Genomic DNA, 15965 nt, shown 5'->3' on the forward strand with positions numbered 1-15965 from the left:
TTCTAATGAAAACAAATGCCCCCGAGTTGGACATTCCACCGAGGATACTATGATATTATGATGAGGATAAAAAACAACTCTTCAGATCTTCATCCAGCTGCAGTTTTAAAACCAAAGGTGCATGTATTGACTGGCATGGGAACAAGTACACATTAATACCATAGATGTGAGTCATCCGCTGGAGAAAATCAATTAAAATCAATTAAACCTACATATGTTTAAAAATGGTGAAATGTAAGTTTACTGCAGTGCAGATTTAAGATTATTGTACATGTGCAGCTGACACAGAGAGTTCACCTGCAAATGTTTATCTTTAAGGTATTTTTTATCATGTAATTGGATTCTGCCCATGTTTTTATAGTATGTATGACACACACACACACCAACATATACAGGCATACATACAGATATATAAGAAGCTTGTTCGTAGGTTTAAGGTTAGAGTTTTAAATTATTTATACTTTTACAGTTTACACTACAACATTTATTTAACAGCTGTAATAACTTATTAGACCCATACTACAGATTTAACATTTAAAAAAAACTAGTTTATAGAGTTATGATTTATGTAAACTAAAAACCTATGAATCATTTGATATTAGCTCCCCTTTGTGCCCAGTATGAGACCAGTAATAAATATAAAATATTATATAAAATGTAATTTACAGTTTTTTTTCCTGCTGAATTTTGACTTTAAACCTTTAAGTAACTTTTACTGATAAAACTTGTAATGGAAAATATTTACTCTATTTTAAGTAAAGCATGTTTACTTACTTATTCTTTCACAGGTTTCATTCTGTTTTCTCTCTTTCATGCTCTCTCTGTCTTTTCATTCCTCTCCAGCTCAACGTTTTACAGAAACTGTAAAATACATGGAAAGTAATTCTGGTCAAGGTTGTGGTTTATTACAGTATACGTGTGTGTGTGTGTGTGCGTGCGTGCACAGCTACAGGAGAGACGGGCGGCAGTTCTGGCAGGGTTTCATAAATCATAAACACCCAGAGCCCTGTGAGTCGTGGTCTCTTACATACAGACTCTTAAAACAGCTAATGAGTTGGGGGTGAGACCTGCCCAGAATTAAACACTGTGCTAATCCTGACACACTCACTTGTGGTCGAAGTTATTTGCAGACACAACCCCACAAACACTGAGGCGATGGTGTAAACTCTGCAAAGCACAAACGGAAGTGTGGACAAGCACGTGTAAGAATATGCAGTTGATGAGTGTGTGGGAGGAGGGAGGAAACCTTTCCATGCGTCTGATGGTTTGGTCTGGTGGTTTAATCAGTTTTTATTCATTGTAATGAACCCACAACATTTATAATACATTTCATTTTACTGTTTTTAAAAAAGGCCATTAAAAAAGAATCAACGTAAAAATGAGAATGTGCAAATCGATATCACTGCAGTGTTCCCAGTCAATTTGGTTTCATTATTCTTCCCCTCTCCTGGATTCATGTGTCTCCTCTGTTTTTCCTCGACGTTTCCGCTTGCTCTATCACTGTGATCAGCTGCAGGTGAACTCTCTGCAGCTCTGTTGCTATGGCGACCAGGGCCCGTTCCATCGTGGCCATGTCCAGCGGTGGAGTTACTTCCTGCTCCTTCAGGCCAGATGGGATGAGAACTGCCCCCAAACCTCTGGGTCTTGGTGTCGGTTGGTGTCTGGTCCTGGTGTCTGTCGGCCCTGATGACGCCGCTCTGTGACCTCTGCCCTCGTCCGGCCGCCTCAGCCGGGCGTTCTCCTCGTGTCTGCTGTGCAGGAGCGTCTGCATGGTGGCGTTCAACCTCCTCTCCCTCGCTGCCTCCTCCTGCCTGAGCTCCACCAAACCTCGCTGCAGCCCGAGACTCGCCTGCTCCGCTTGGGCCCTGCACGCCGACTCCACGCTGGGCACACACTGCTGGCACGTCCCCCTGGCCATCTTCTCCACCTGCGCCCCGAGAGAGACCATTCCTCCACGGCACTGGTCCAGAGACGCCAGCAACATGAGCTGCCTCATGTGTGAGTCCTCCAGAGCGATGAAGAGCTTGTCCCAGCGAGAGAAACCTTCAGGCTGGCATGGTGCGGGTTGAGACTCGGCTGTAGACAACAACCACAGGGACGCATCACTTATAAAGTCGGATAGACTACAAGGTTGTTAACATTTATATAAACCAATTATAACCAAATATTATCAGTGTAGTTACTGGTTGTGGTACCTAAATGTAGTGGAAGAAAGCAAGACAACCGGAATAATAGGGTGACATTTTAGTGGAAATGAGAAATGTATCTTCCAAGGATACAGCATTGGGATATAAAAGATTATGGTACGAATGTATTTCATAACCGGGTTACAATAAGGTCATAAAAGAACAAATATTTCCAAAGCAAAGACAGCGGAACTCAAAGTAGCAGCAAAGTAGTTTTAGAAAATTAAAGGAAAGTACACAAATCTTGGAATAGTACGTTACTTATTTACTAATTTACTCACTACTTCTTCATAGAGTACAAATATTGACTCCACAAACTGACACGACCAGTTAAATGGTAGCCCAGTGACTAGAAGTGATTTAGCCCACCAGCGTTCTATGGATTGACGACAGCATGAGTCAAGATGAAGAAGATTCTTTACAGTGATGGAAAAGGTTCAATACACAAAACAGCAGAGTCTCCATAGACGTGTTTCCTTCCACTGTCTATACACATAAAGTAAGTAAAAATAAGAACTGGAAATAATTTCATTGCTGGTTGATTGATACATCAGTTACAATGTAAATCACAAGCTGTATTTATCTAAGTATTTTTGGAATAAACATGCAGTATACACATGGAATAAGACAGAAACTCTCAACACACAGTTTACATACACAATACAGTGGTTTCACACTAAATAAAACTATTACATATTGCATTCAATATACTTGAGGATAGTATTTTAATCTTCAATTGTACAGAGAAAAAGGGTTTGTGATTTTAAAGCTTTTTGTAACTTATTCAATTTAGGAAAAACACACTATTTAAAACTAATTTTCCCCATAGCTCGGTTTGTTTTTGCGTTAATGTCCCACAAATACTCAGTATAATTTTAGTAGTTTGGTTTGATATGAGAGCAGAGATCTTTTTTATATAAGTAAACCCCTTCTGGGCTCTAAAGATGTTTCATCTGCACAAATAAATTGCACATTACAATGGGAGTTTGTATCTTTGTTGTACAGAGAATGGAAGTAGATCAAGAATAAAGCCTTGCGGGACTCCAATGTTTACCATCCAAATCTAACAAAGCACTTTGAATGAATGTTGAATCAAAACATTGAAAACAATATACGGCTTGATTAAATCAGGCAGGGAAATCAGAGATGCTGTTTTTCACAATGAGGCATATGTTCAAACAAGCAGGAAACAGAACAGACAAAAGGAGAAATAAAGGAAACTCACCCTCCTGCTGGTCCTGAGAGACCTCATTGTCATAGTCGTCTGCGTAGTTCCCTTCATACTCAACCTCGTTCACACATAAGGACGCAGCCACGAGCACACACAGCACGTGACAGACCCTGAACACATGCATGACGAAGCTTTGAATGCGTCGCTGGCAAGAATATCGCAAAAATAATCTGTTAATAATTTCGGAAAGTCCTCTCTGACCCTCCTTCACTGTATGTAAAGCTCTTCACACTGAGCCAACTGTTGTGGGTGCTGACTTATAAACTCTGCAAGAGGGAAGAAGGAGGGTGAGAGAGGGAGGGAGGGTGGGACAGATGTGGGGGGGCTGTTGTGTAGGTTGGGTGAGTAATGCTTCGGTGGAGGCACTTTGTTAAAAGTCAAGCTGAATGGGAAATAGGGGCATTGTGAGGAAAGAGGGAGAATTACAGGGGTAGGGGGGGAAACTGGGGTGGTGAAAGAAATTCTGAATTTATGTTAAATACTAACAAAAACAGACAGGAGCACATACGTACCTTTTACTTTTCCACTCTCGTTCACTCAGGGTCACAGAATTATTCCTCGACTTGTAGCCAAGTTGTCAGTGTAAGGTCAAAATATACGACGTGCAATCTCAACCAGGCAAATGAAAAAAAACCTCTATTCAGTTAAATCTCTTTTTTTTGTATTTTTCACTCTATATGTAATTTGATTTTTGTGCTTCGGAGCTGTTCATGAGTTCAAGGTGCTCGCTTAATTTTTTAGATACAAGACGGGATAACACATTAAAATGCAGTTCCATGCTGTACACGCAGAAATACCAAGAAAAAGAATTAAAACTATTAAGAAAATGAGAAATAGAGAACGAGAATAAGTAAAAATTCTTCAGCAGAAGCAACACTGAAAAGAATTTGATTTAACAATTAAATTTAATATATATACAAGCCTATATTTAGAGGCCCACCCACAAATGTGTGTTATAAAACTAGCTTCTCTTTAGAAATCCCTACAAATGGGACCTTCTTTTGTCATTTCTGGAAACATACCATTGTACCGACCTTCATTTTCTATTTGCAGAGTCACCTCCACTCATATTGACATTGTTTCCAGGACATTTCAATCAGCACTTTAGCTCAGTCGGCCTTTTTAACCTCTTCCCTGATGACTCAGAGTCACTCCCTGCTCGGCGGGTCGACACCAAATCCCTCAACCTAAAAGTTGCAACATTGCAGAGTCAGGATCATATTTTAAACTCGCAATGACTATGTTTTTACCACTTGAAATGAAATGCAGTTGCTATAGCAACACGGAAAAATGTTGCCAAATTTTGGCTGTCCTTGTATTCTGCTGCCTGTTTACACTGTTGATTAGACATTCAGTGAAGATGATTCAGCAGATTTCCTCGTCTCACTTAGGACAAATGATCTCATTCTCATAGACAACATTTCTCCGGTGAACAGGTGTTGGGGTTAAGTAGCAGAAATAGGACATGTCAAGGTCAGAGGAAAAGCCTTGACCTTCCTTCTCTCTGCAGACATCCAGACTGAGCTCCCAACAGCACATGTCAGCATGTCTGTCAGTAACTATGTCTGATGTTGTCCATCTGACAGGCTATAATCGTAGCACAGGGACTAATTGAAGCAGGAGCTGGCAGGTTTATCTCAGGAAAAAGGGAGAACCTGCAGAGGAAGAGATGAAGAAGGGATGGAAACGGAGGTGGATTGTTGACACTGAAGGATACACAACGGAAAGAGGATATTTGCGTAAAGTTTCCTTTCCTCGCTGGACTAAAAATACCTCACAGTGGACATGAGTGTGTGTGCAACTCCAGGGCTTAGTTCCATAAAATGACTGTAACTAGGATCCCTCCAGGAAAACTGTACATTTGAGTTAAAACTTAAAGGTGCATAGAGTGTAAAATCTGGTGCACGTCACAAACAGCTCATCTTTTCCTCTTCGGTGTCCGTCTCACGTATTTTTCCTCCTATTATTCTCTCTCTGTTTACATTTAGATCGATATGTGACTGGTTGAAGGAAACTACGATGTTCATGTAATCAATACCTGGTCTAATATGTTTTCAATAAGGCCTATTGGTTACATAATCCCTTTAATCAGAGAGCAGAGGTACATCCTGACCTGCAGATCATTAAAGGTCTGATATCTTTCAAGGTTGGTTGAGGAGGCAGTAAATTGTGTCTCAATTCAGGACAAATAAAACGAAGGCTCCAACGTGTGGATCCTTCAAGGCCAAACCTATCCCAGGATTCATTGTGTTTCAGTGACAAGACATTTTTTAAAAAGAGGTAATGGGATAAGGTGCACGTGTTAATAAACCAAGGAGCATTAAAACTTTCTCGTCTTGTCCCACTGTAGCTTTGTCACTAAGCAACAGCAATAAGCATGGGATGAACTGGTAATGCTGATCAGGTAAATTCTTTGTAGACCAGACCATCTCATTTCGGTTTGACCTTCACAGTCTATGTGGTCCATGAAGACTGCCTCCTTTGTGGGCTGGATAGACCACATCCTCCTCAGTGATGGCCCCTGAAATGGGATTAGTCACGTACGCTAACTGCCCCAGTGTGCCACGGGTATTTTCCCCATTATGAGATCTCTGATTCTGCGTACCTTTCACACGTTAAATTTGTTTTCTCTGATATCCGAGCAATACAATTTGATTTAAATTGTATGACCTCCCGTCTCTTTAATTGGGTTCCCCACAAACCTAGAAGTCAAGTTTCCATCGCATCTTTCAAGGAATTGAAGAAGACGGAACAAAATCCACAATTTCCTGCAGGACAGAGGAGCTACACATTTATCAGCAGCCGCCAGATGCTGTTCACCAAACCAACCTGCACACCACACCTACAGTTTGGCTGTCCCCCAAAAAAACCAGTCGCAGCTGACAGTGAGGGGGAGGAGTGATTTGAGAAGAGCAGAAAAAGAAGACAACGAGTAGAGAAAGAAGATAGGAAGGGAAAAGACGGAGGTACAGAGGTGATAAAAGTTGGGTGTTGTGGAAAGTACACCACTAATTTTAATCAGTCCAGAGAGGGAACAGTTCCTGGATTCTGGGTTGTCCCGATGAAACCAGAGATGCAAGGGGAAAGTGGGACAGTGGGTGTTGTCAGTCGACTTTACGCTGGCTAAAAAACAGATGCTTTAAAACAGCAACAGCACTTCACTTATGAACAAACCCCAAACTGACACTAATGCTATAAAGTGAGCCGACACAGGCCAGCTTCACCAGAGCTGTGTGGTGTTGTAGGGTGTTTCCCTTTTTGTCCCCAATATAGGAGAGAAAAACTATGGAGACATGAAAATACAGCAAACAGCCAAACAATGAAATAATTGTAAGAAATATATTTATAAATATGAATTCATAATGGTGTATAACTGATGATTTTCTTAACAATTACCAATGTCTTAGGTAAAACAGCTAAGTACGGCCTCTGATTGTGTGGATCTTGCTGATACAAAGGTTCATCAGTAGGCTGACGGTCAGTAGTCACCAGTAGAAATCAGTACGCACATCTTAAACTGCATTACTGTACTAAATGGAGTTCCACAAGGCTCTGTGCTTGGTCTGCTTTTATTTTTAAGGCAAAAGGAGCGAATACTAACTTATCTTCTAACTTTTTGCCTCGTGCCATCATGGGATCAGCATTTCTATTTCTCTACTGCTTTACTGTTTGACTAAATACCTCAAATGTATTGACAGCCCCATCGGGCTTTAGCTGTACTTTGCACATAGTATGCTGTGCTTGAGAGCAGTGTGACAGACCCCCAGCATTGCAGTAGACTATTTATAAAGCTATTATAAAGCCATCCTGGGCCTTTTAACACTACTCTTTGAGTTCATTTATTTTTGTTTTATCTTTCAATCAGTCTAAGATCACAATACTTAGCCTATATTTGCTGTCTAACCCTAATTTATGACTATATACAGTATGTAGAGATAACAACAATCATCCACATTTGCTCCTTCAGCCATTTGCAATAGTTTGCAAAAGGAATGTGAACTGATATTTTGAATTCAAAACAAGTTTTATGAGCCTATAGACAGAAGTTAGTTATAGCTGTGATTGTCATTGTTTTAATTTACTCTGCTGTCTTGAGCAAGTCTCCTCAACCTTGTGTCTTGAGATAATGGATGCTGTGATTTGGGTTGACACAAATAATACTACAATAATCACATAAAACAATAAACTGCATCTATCTGTGTATAGATATGTATAGATATACTATCTGTCTGTGTCCCCTCAGGTATAGAAATGTAATTCTAAGACTCCCAGCTCCATTCATCAGCTCTCATAACTCACTCATCTCAACCAGTGTGCAAAACACGACTCCAGCTTCCCCTTCCTTCCTGGATCCCACGAGCACCAGAGAGAGAGATGCTGCATTTGATGACAGATTCCTGGAAACGATACAAAAAAATAAGCTGGGACTGTGTCGAGGACTTGCAACCATCAGTGTGGCAGAGGAACCCCGATGAGCATCGAGGGGAATCTATTCTTGTTTGGCTGAGTCATGGGGAAAGCTGAGGGGACAAAACCCAGTTGAATCTGTCTTTAAGCACTGACTGCACCTCCTGTGAGGCCCCCTCTGAGAACGTAGGGCTGATATAGTGCTGTAATATAAGAGTTTATGATGTTATTGAAGCACGGGCCTCTGGACTTTACTGAGATCAATATCACATAACCTGGGTTTTATCGATCTAATCAGTCTTTACAGCCTCGGACTGGAGGGGGGTGGGGAAGTGGGAGCAGGAAACGGTAGAAACACACTTTTTGCGAGTGTTTTCGGAGTCGTGTTTCAATGTGTGTGAATAAGCTGAAGGGCTTGTGGTGTGTATCGTACACGACCAGACACCATAAAGTGTTGTGTGGTTATAATAGTGAAGCGTGCCAAGCTTCACCACAAGCTTTACAGTGTCGGGATGGTGTTAATTATTGAGATGTGATATATGTGAACACTTGGCCTTAACCTGGATATAGTGTGTGTGTGTGTGTGTGTGTGTGTGTGTGTGTGTGTGTGTGTGTGTGTGTGTGTGTGTGTGTATATATATCAGGGAACGACAAGCAGGAGATTTAAACGATAAAAATAACACAAACACCTCAGCTGGAAAACAAATACCACACTTGGTTTCAATGGACCTGACGTCACAGTTGGCAGATTTATTTGCACATGTTCAGATGCGTACATTCAAAACTTCGACTGCGTGTTCGCGCAGTTTCAAACTGGCACAGAGCAGCACTGAAGCTCCGCAGGAACCCACACACATCTTTGCAAACTGGGACAAAAAGCACAGAGCTTAGTCAGTGATTACGTCAGAAGAGCCAATGCTACAGTAACATGTTTCCATCCAGGGTCTCCAGAGTGGATCCACACCACGGTAAAGAGGGGCTGCCCTCACGGAGAAAATCAACAACATCTGGTTTTGGAAACTTCTACCCATTTCACCTAATGGGGGCTTACAGGGGGGGTGGAGGTGAGAGTGTGACTTGACATGCGCACGGGGGGGACACACCCAGAGTAGGAACGAGGAGGAATATCTTTGCATCATGCAAAAGCATAAAGATCCTGTTCACTCCGGGTGTTTTGTCGCTCGCTGGGCTCCGCAACACACACACACACACACACACACACACACACACACACACACACACACACACACACACACACACACACACACACACACACACACACACACACACACACACACACACACACACACACACACACACACACACACACACACACACACCACTGTTCCATATGGAAAATGACTTCAACTTGTACAAAGTCACACACACTTCTTTCTAAAGGTGTTGCGTGTTTGGGGCTGAGCTGTAAACACAAGTGACGGGTTGCACACGGGTCACAGACAGACATGAACACACACACATGAATTCACGTATTCACACAAACACATATACACACTTGGCACGGAGATAGATTAGTTGTTCCTTTCTTCATTTAAATGTGTGAAACATATTTTTAGATATTGACGGAAATCCGCGTGTTACAGGCGCACACTGCAGATGTAACACACTCAGTCCGGCCTCGACTTGCAGCCTGAGGCCAGTTACCTCTACTACGACGACACAGGACTGACACTCAACAGTCATTATGCTCGTACAACATTAATAATACATGAATGATCCTACTGGCACTAGGAGAATAAGCACTTTTACAACCACTTTGCAGTAACGTCCCTATGGGATTAATTAAAGCTTCTTTTTTCCAACCACACGTGATAATAATCGAGTATCTGCATCATTCTAATACCGTCTGTATCCTCAGCTCTACGACGTCAGTAACCACTGGTGTAAATTCAGCTGAACCTCCATTACAGTGATTCCCAGCTGAAGAGCTTCAGCCTCTACTCAACCACATCCTGACTGGCAGACGGTGGCGACTCCTGGACGTCTTCTCCATTAATGGCGGGCTGCTCATCATTACCCGTTTCATCAGTTGTTTGGGGCTCATCGGCCACGGCGCTGGTTGTCATGGTTTCACGAGACACTGCATTTGCAGCCTGAGGTTGTGAAGGTTGAGAGGAGGTTGTCGTCGCTGCGTGACCTGCACCACCGGCCACTGCAGCTGAAGACTCAGCAGTCGTCCCGTCGGTTGTTGCGTGGGCGCCGACTGTCCTGTTGGCCGCTGAGAGCTGAGCTGTTGTGTGATTGTCTGAGTCTGAAGCACAGGCATTGAGAGATGCCTGATTGGCCGCTGCATGGTTACTGATCTCATGGCTGTCACTTGACTGGTTGTTGTTGTTGTTGTTGTTGTTGTTGTTGTTATTTTTCGGGTCCAGTGGCTGAGTGTGTAGAGATGAGCCTGTTGTCATTTTGTCAGTGTCTGATGAAGGACGTTCAGTCCACGAGTCCTGATCGAAGTCTGGAATTTGTTGGAGGACTACGGGAATCCGAGTGACCTGATTTGATCCAGTGGGCTCGTTGGCCACATGGTTACTTGTTGATGGCTGATTACTTATTTCTGAGACCCAGTTATTGGAGCAGAGAACCGCGGGGATGCTGCGAGAGGAAACAAAATCATGACTAGTCGTTAATGTCAGTAATTATTAGTTGATTGAAATGTTTTCTACCAAATTTAACTCATTTTCATGCTTTGTTTTAAAGTTCTTAAGTACACGTGTTAATTAAATAATAAACAAATAAACATTTTTGATTTAGTTTTTTAAATAATTAACCAATAGTCTTGTTTCCTGGTTTGACATCTTCATATTGAGGAAAAAACATTAATTGAAATCCGTGATAAGTTGCGAGAGACTTGAGTTGTGTGAAGATGTATTTGTAGGAGAAGTAAACCGGACTACACAGACCTCGCCAGCTGTTTCTGCAGTCCCTGAGCATGTTGGTTGCACTGGTCGAAGTAACAGGCCTGAGCCTCCACAAAGTCCGTCAGACTCCGCATGTGGTTGGTCTGAAAAAACAAAGCAAGACACATAAAACACGAGGCAGATGGTGCGACGTCAGTTTAGCAATAACGATTTTAAAGATCTTCAATCTATCTCTCTCTCTCGCTGGTGTGTGTGTGTGTGTGTGTGTGTGCGCGCACGTACATGAGTGTTGTTGATTCCTTCCAGAAGCTGCCTTGTAATTTCTGACTGTCGATCGAACAGACTCTGAAAGATTTTCAGCTCCATCTCTGCCTACACACACAGACACACAGACACACAAAAACACACACACACACACACTAATCATCTTTCCAATTACACCCACATATTAGCAGCTTTGTGTCTGGAAATTTCCCATTAGTCGTAAAAGGTCTCAATCAACTAAACAATAGAAAGCTAAATGTTATTGCAGCCGTCAGGACCATATTCAGCTCTCCATCCTAACTTGCCACTGCACCACCATGCCTTCGCTCCCATATTCAATTTATGGATCCTGTGTGCACACAAAGATGAACATGAACTGACCTGCGTGATCTGCTGTGCCCACACCTGTGTAGAGGACAGAGACAGAGGAGAAATGTGCTTAGTGACCAAACATCAAGTTCAGGGCGTCTATCTGTGTCTCCTTGTATCCAGCCACTGACCTTCAGCCATTTAACACGCAGGAAGCTGAACATGTAGGAGACGTGAGACATGTAGGCATCGTCCAGCGGGTTTGCATTTAGGTTCTGAGGAAAAGAAAGAGCAAAAAATGTATTAAAGAAAACTGATGTGTACTTTGAAGGCTACATTTTGAAATCAACCGCTGAGACTCACTCGGGACTCTTGATCGGCCTCGTGGGCTTTCTTCAGTCTACTTTTAGCGATGTCCAAGTCCAGACGCTTGTTCAGCAACATCCTGCGCTCATCCTACCACCAGACAGACACAACAGAAACAAACATGGAGAGAGATATAGAGTGTTTTTTTTTTATAAATGCCATGATGTACAGACTATGGGTGTGTGTGCACTAGTGTGATTTACTTGTATGGTTCTGTGTTCCCCCTCAGTGAAACTCCTCAGAGGGGTGAGAAAGTGGATGTTCGTGCTTTGGACAAACTTTCTCTCTGCTTCACTGAGCTGCTTCTGAACCTCGCCACACCTCAGCAGTGCCGTTCCTAAATACACAACACACTGCAGTTTAAAAAGCAATACACAGACAAACTGCTTCAGAAGAATTTGCACTCACCATAGGGAGTGTTGGACCCAATCTCCAGCCCGGCCTGGGTCATTTCATTACCCAGAACCTCGAGGGCCCGAGGCCGAAGTGGGGCGCTCCATTCAAGATGCTCATACAGCCGGTCCTCTAATCGTGCTCCTGTTCATCAGAGGTCAGGGGTCAACTCAGGTTTAAGGGTTTTCATGTCTGGAATCCAACAAATGTATCTTCTGTGTGTTCTGTATTTCTTTAAAAGAATTCCATAAAGGTAAAAGACAAACTAAACGAGTCTTTCAAGAGTCCACACTTGTTTGACTCTATCTGTCCAATGACCTCTGGATGCCTATATTTTAGCCAGCAGGTTTTATTTTACATTCCTTTCTATACTGATCTAAATATACTCAAATTAACACTTAATATTTAAAAGTAGTTTCCCCTATTTTATAATCAAACTGACAGAACATGAAGAGCAGAACAGGAGACAGCTGCCTGCAAATTGCCGGTCCTTCCCATAAGCCCATGCATAATAGGTAAATGTAAAGTAAACAAAAAGGATTGTGCAGAAGAACTAAGAGCCCTCAGGCGATAGAAAAAAACCATGCGCACGATTATTGTTTCTGGCAGCTGAACACTCTCCTCATTTGATAGATTACAGGTCACGTCCACTCATAATTCCATTAGCTGAGGTAATTGGATTCAAAGAGGCAAAAGAAAAACCAGACCTATTCATCTGAGCAGGACAGTAACAGTCATGGCAAACAGAAGGGCACGAGGGAGATGGATTGTGGGAGAGCAAATAAATGTGAAGTATGGAGTCCCAGATGAAAAGATTCAAGGTCATGCGTCAGCAGTTTAACCACAGAGAGAGAAGCATCAGATCTAGTGCTCACTTGATGGCAGTGGCCACGACAGGATCTGGTTTGACGGTGACAGGTGAAATTGGGCAGGAGATTATCTATATTTACAGTATCTCGTACACAAGTATCATAAGTAGGTTTCATTTTGTTTTTAATTAGATGATATGAATCCTTATTGAAATCAAAGTACCCAAAATCACGTTTAATTACTTCTGCATAAATACAAGTTATTGTGTTTTTCCTCTGCAGAGAGTTATGAAAGATTAGTATAAAGTATTTTTAATTATAAGAAGTTTATCCAGAATATTTTCTCAATGTAAAAAAAACTAATACTCTGTATAGGTCAGTGTAGAGGCAATGATGGGTGCTTCGTATTAAATAAATAGAAGAAAACAGCAATAATAATTTTTAGTGTTGAATTTTCAGCGAGTCTCTTTTCGTCTCCCAAAGATCGACCTCGATATAAATAAACCCTGGCGTCTCACCGGTGCTCGGCTGCAGCACGACCTCAGTCTGGGAGATTATCTTGTCCGTGCAGGTCTTGGTGGCGTCTGCCAGTAACAGCAGCTCCTCCAGACCTGGGTCCAGATCTGTCTTGTCCGCCTGGCCGATAGTCTCCCCTGTGTACTGGAGCGGAACAACAGAACCACATTAAAGCCTGAACCAACCTATTCACTGATGAGAGTGGAGCAATAGGCAACAGTCAGACACACACAAACAGACACACACTGATATACTCTCTCTGGAAGCATTTGGGGCCTTGCCTAAGAGCCCATGATGCATAAATACATATATACATTTTAGTGGCCCTTAGGGAAGGCCCTTAATGATACAAGCCTACCTCAAACATGAGAGCCTACATTATTAACATTATTCATTATTAACACAAAATTTACCTCTGGATGAATAATAATAATTAAATAAAAACAAATATCAAAATATCATATAAATACAAACACATACACAGAAGGCTGGGGTTTGATTTCGGATAGATAGATAGATAGATAGATAGATAGATAGATAGATAGATACTAAATAAGGATAGATGATACTAAATAAGGATAGATAGATGATAGATACTAAATAAGGATAGATAGATAGATGATACTAAATAAGGATAGATAGATGATAGATAGATACTAAATAAGCATAGCTAGATGATAGATACTAAATAAGGATAGATAGATAGATACTAAATAAGGATAGATAGATGATAGATACTAAATAAGGATAGACAGATATATAGATAGATATATAGATACTAAATAAGGATAGCTACTCAATAAGTATAGATGTATCAATAGATGATATATACTAAATAAGTATACACAGATACTAAATAAATAGTGTTTATGACTTATTCTTATCACTATATGAGCTAACGAGGATCCTAATAAAACACTGACAGTGCTTTGATGTATTAACACGATCGTTATTCTTGATACAAACGTGTTTCATCCCTGTGAAACAACCGCAGATCACAGTTCAGTTCAAAGTCAACAGAAACACCAACATCCCCTTGACCGGGACTCGATCTTTACCTGAATCGCTCTGTTGATGAACTGACCAGCGTCCGCCGCCAGCCGCGTCAGATCCATGGCAACGTCCGCCAAGGTCGCGGTCCCTCCCCGGTGCTGCGCCGTCAACAGCCCGGTGAACAACCACCGACGGTCCGACGGTCCACAGGCGTCACCATGGCCTCAACCCTCCAGCCTCCATCAACACCGCAGCCCGGGATACGGTTCTCCAACCGCGGCTCTGTCGTCTTGTTGACGGTTTATCCCGCAGCCATGTTCCTGACGGCTTCCTCCGTCAAGCTCCCCGTGTTCACTGCTTCACAGCCTCTCTCTTCCGGTGCGGGAACAGCTTAAATATAATGTGAAATATAATATACTGCCGGTTCAAACGATTGGTTTTCCAGAATAGAAATGTTTTGCAGCTAGTTATTAATCTATAAAAGGATAAATATGGACGTCAGCGCTCATAAGATCCCGTGAAAAAAAAACTAAAACGAACTAAAACCCTCTGGAAAGAGAAGATAACCCCTTCGTTTCCGGTTTTCAAAATAAAAGCATAATCTCCACACTGCAATTCAACGACTAAAACCTGCAGAAAAAAACAGCAAGTCAGAGGCAGAATGCAACTGATCACTCAGGAAAACTGTGTGTGGGGATAACAGCTCTAATACAACATTGACTGCATCTTCTTGGTCTTGCTGCAGAAAAAAAACAGTCAGGAAGGTCAACCGAAGCAATCTAAAAAGGATAAATATGAATGTCAGCTCTCATGATAGATAGAAAACTGTAAAGAAAATCCCAAATCCTCGAGACAGAGGAGATAAGCGTTCACTTCCAGAACATTTTCCAAATAAAAGGAAAATCTCTACATGCCTGTGCAATTCAATGACTAAACGTGCAGGAAAAACAAGCAAATCAGCTGCAGAGTCCAAACTAAATGTCCAGTGCAATTTGCTGTGGTAATAACAGCTGTTGTAGAATTTGAATGCATCTTATTTATCAGCCGATAGAGTTGATATTCTGATAATAAAGAGAGCCTTGTAGAGTTCACTGGTCAGTTGTTTTCCCCCCATAGCGAAGCTCGAAAAGACAATCCCGCAGCCGAATGTGAAGTCAAGAAAAAGTCAAGTGTCCACAGTGTTAGCCTGGAACGCTCTGGTTGATTTCAAACCAGAGTCGAAGGCCTCTATCCGAGAGCAAGTTGCAACAAAAGCCAAGTGTTGACGAAAAGGAGAAACATAACGATGAAAAATACAGCGACCCTCTGAGTGTCTGAACTCATGACTGAAGGACGAAAACATCCCTCACACGAAGTAGCTAAGACTTCCTCTACTTCACACTGGTGTCAGCGTCCAGCCGTCTTCAGCCTCTTAAGGCTTTCATGAGCAAACACTTGGCTCTAATTGGTTCTTGTGTGAAAAAGGTGAGCGGATTGGACCAGTGTGAGTGTGCAAGAGAGCAACACTTAGAGAGAGAGAGAGGATTAAAACACTCGTCTGACAGTCGGACTGCTTCAGTGAATCTAAGGAGGGTTAAGAGATTAGAACACACAGTTGTCTGCCAAAACCAAA

At 42.0% G+C, this 15965-nt stretch overlaps 2 protein-coding genes across 2 annotated transcripts; both read right to left on the minus strand.

Annotated features, from left to right (window-relative positions):
* Window positions 1-1241: 1241 nt before the first annotated feature.
* LOC118115884 lies at window positions 1242-3652 on the minus strand. The gene is made up of 2 exons (XM_035167085.2): window positions 3412-3652; window positions 1242-2076 (listed from the first exon to the last, which is right to left on the minus strand). The coding sequence occupies exons 1-2, from the start codon at window positions 3539-3541 to the stop codon at window positions 1454-1456; spliced, it is 753 nt and encodes a 250-aa protein (XP_035022976.2). The 5' UTR covers window positions 3542-3652; the 3' UTR covers window positions 1242-1453.
* Window positions 3653-8542: 4890 nt separating this feature from the next.
* Window positions 8543-15751, minus strand: LOC118116969 (endophilin-B1-like). The gene is made up of 10 exons (XM_035168966.2): window positions 14419-15751; window positions 13363-13504; window positions 12051-12179; window positions 11846-11979; window positions 11640-11732; window positions 11468-11551; window positions 11349-11372; window positions 10986-11075; window positions 10746-10846; window positions 8543-10437 (listed from the first exon to the last, which is right to left on the minus strand). The coding sequence occupies exons 1-10, from the start codon at window positions 14473-14475 to the stop codon at window positions 9783-9785; spliced, it is 1509 nt and encodes a 502-aa protein (XP_035024857.2). The 5' UTR covers window positions 14476-15751; the 3' UTR covers window positions 8543-9782.
* Between the last annotated feature and the right edge of the window lie 214 nt (window positions 15752-15965).

The sequence above is a fragment of the Hippoglossus stenolepis genome, chromosome 10 (assembly GCF_022539355.2).
Source record: "Hippoglossus stenolepis isolate QCI-W04-F060 chromosome 10, HSTE1.2, whole genome shotgun sequence".
Lineage (NCBI taxonomy): Eukaryota > Metazoa > Chordata > Actinopteri > Pleuronectiformes > Pleuronectidae > Hippoglossus > Hippoglossus stenolepis.

Bases quoted from the DNA above. Each gene is read 5' to 3' on its own strand.
- LOC118116969 (XM_035168966.2), bottom strand. From the start codon at position 14,475: ATGGATCTGACGCGGCTGGCGGCGGACGCTGGTCAGTTCATCAACAGA. The intron at 11,980-12,050 runs GTGAGTGCAAAT...TTGTGTATTTAG, and splicing joins TGGGTCCAACACTCCCTATG to GAACGGCACTGCTGAGGTGT. The intron at 11,373-11,467 runs GTCAGTGGCTGG...TCCTCTACACAG, and splicing joins TGCGTGTTAAATGGCTGAAG to GTGTGGGCACAGCAGATCAC.
- LOC118115884 (XM_035167085.2), bottom strand. From the start codon at position 3,541: ATGCATGTGTTCAGGGTCTGTCACGTGCTGTGTGTGCTCGTGGCTGCG. The intron at 2,077-3,411 runs GTGAGTTTCCTT...TGTTGTCTACAG, and splicing joins CTCTCAGGACCAGCAGGAGG to CCGAGTCTCAACCCGCACCA.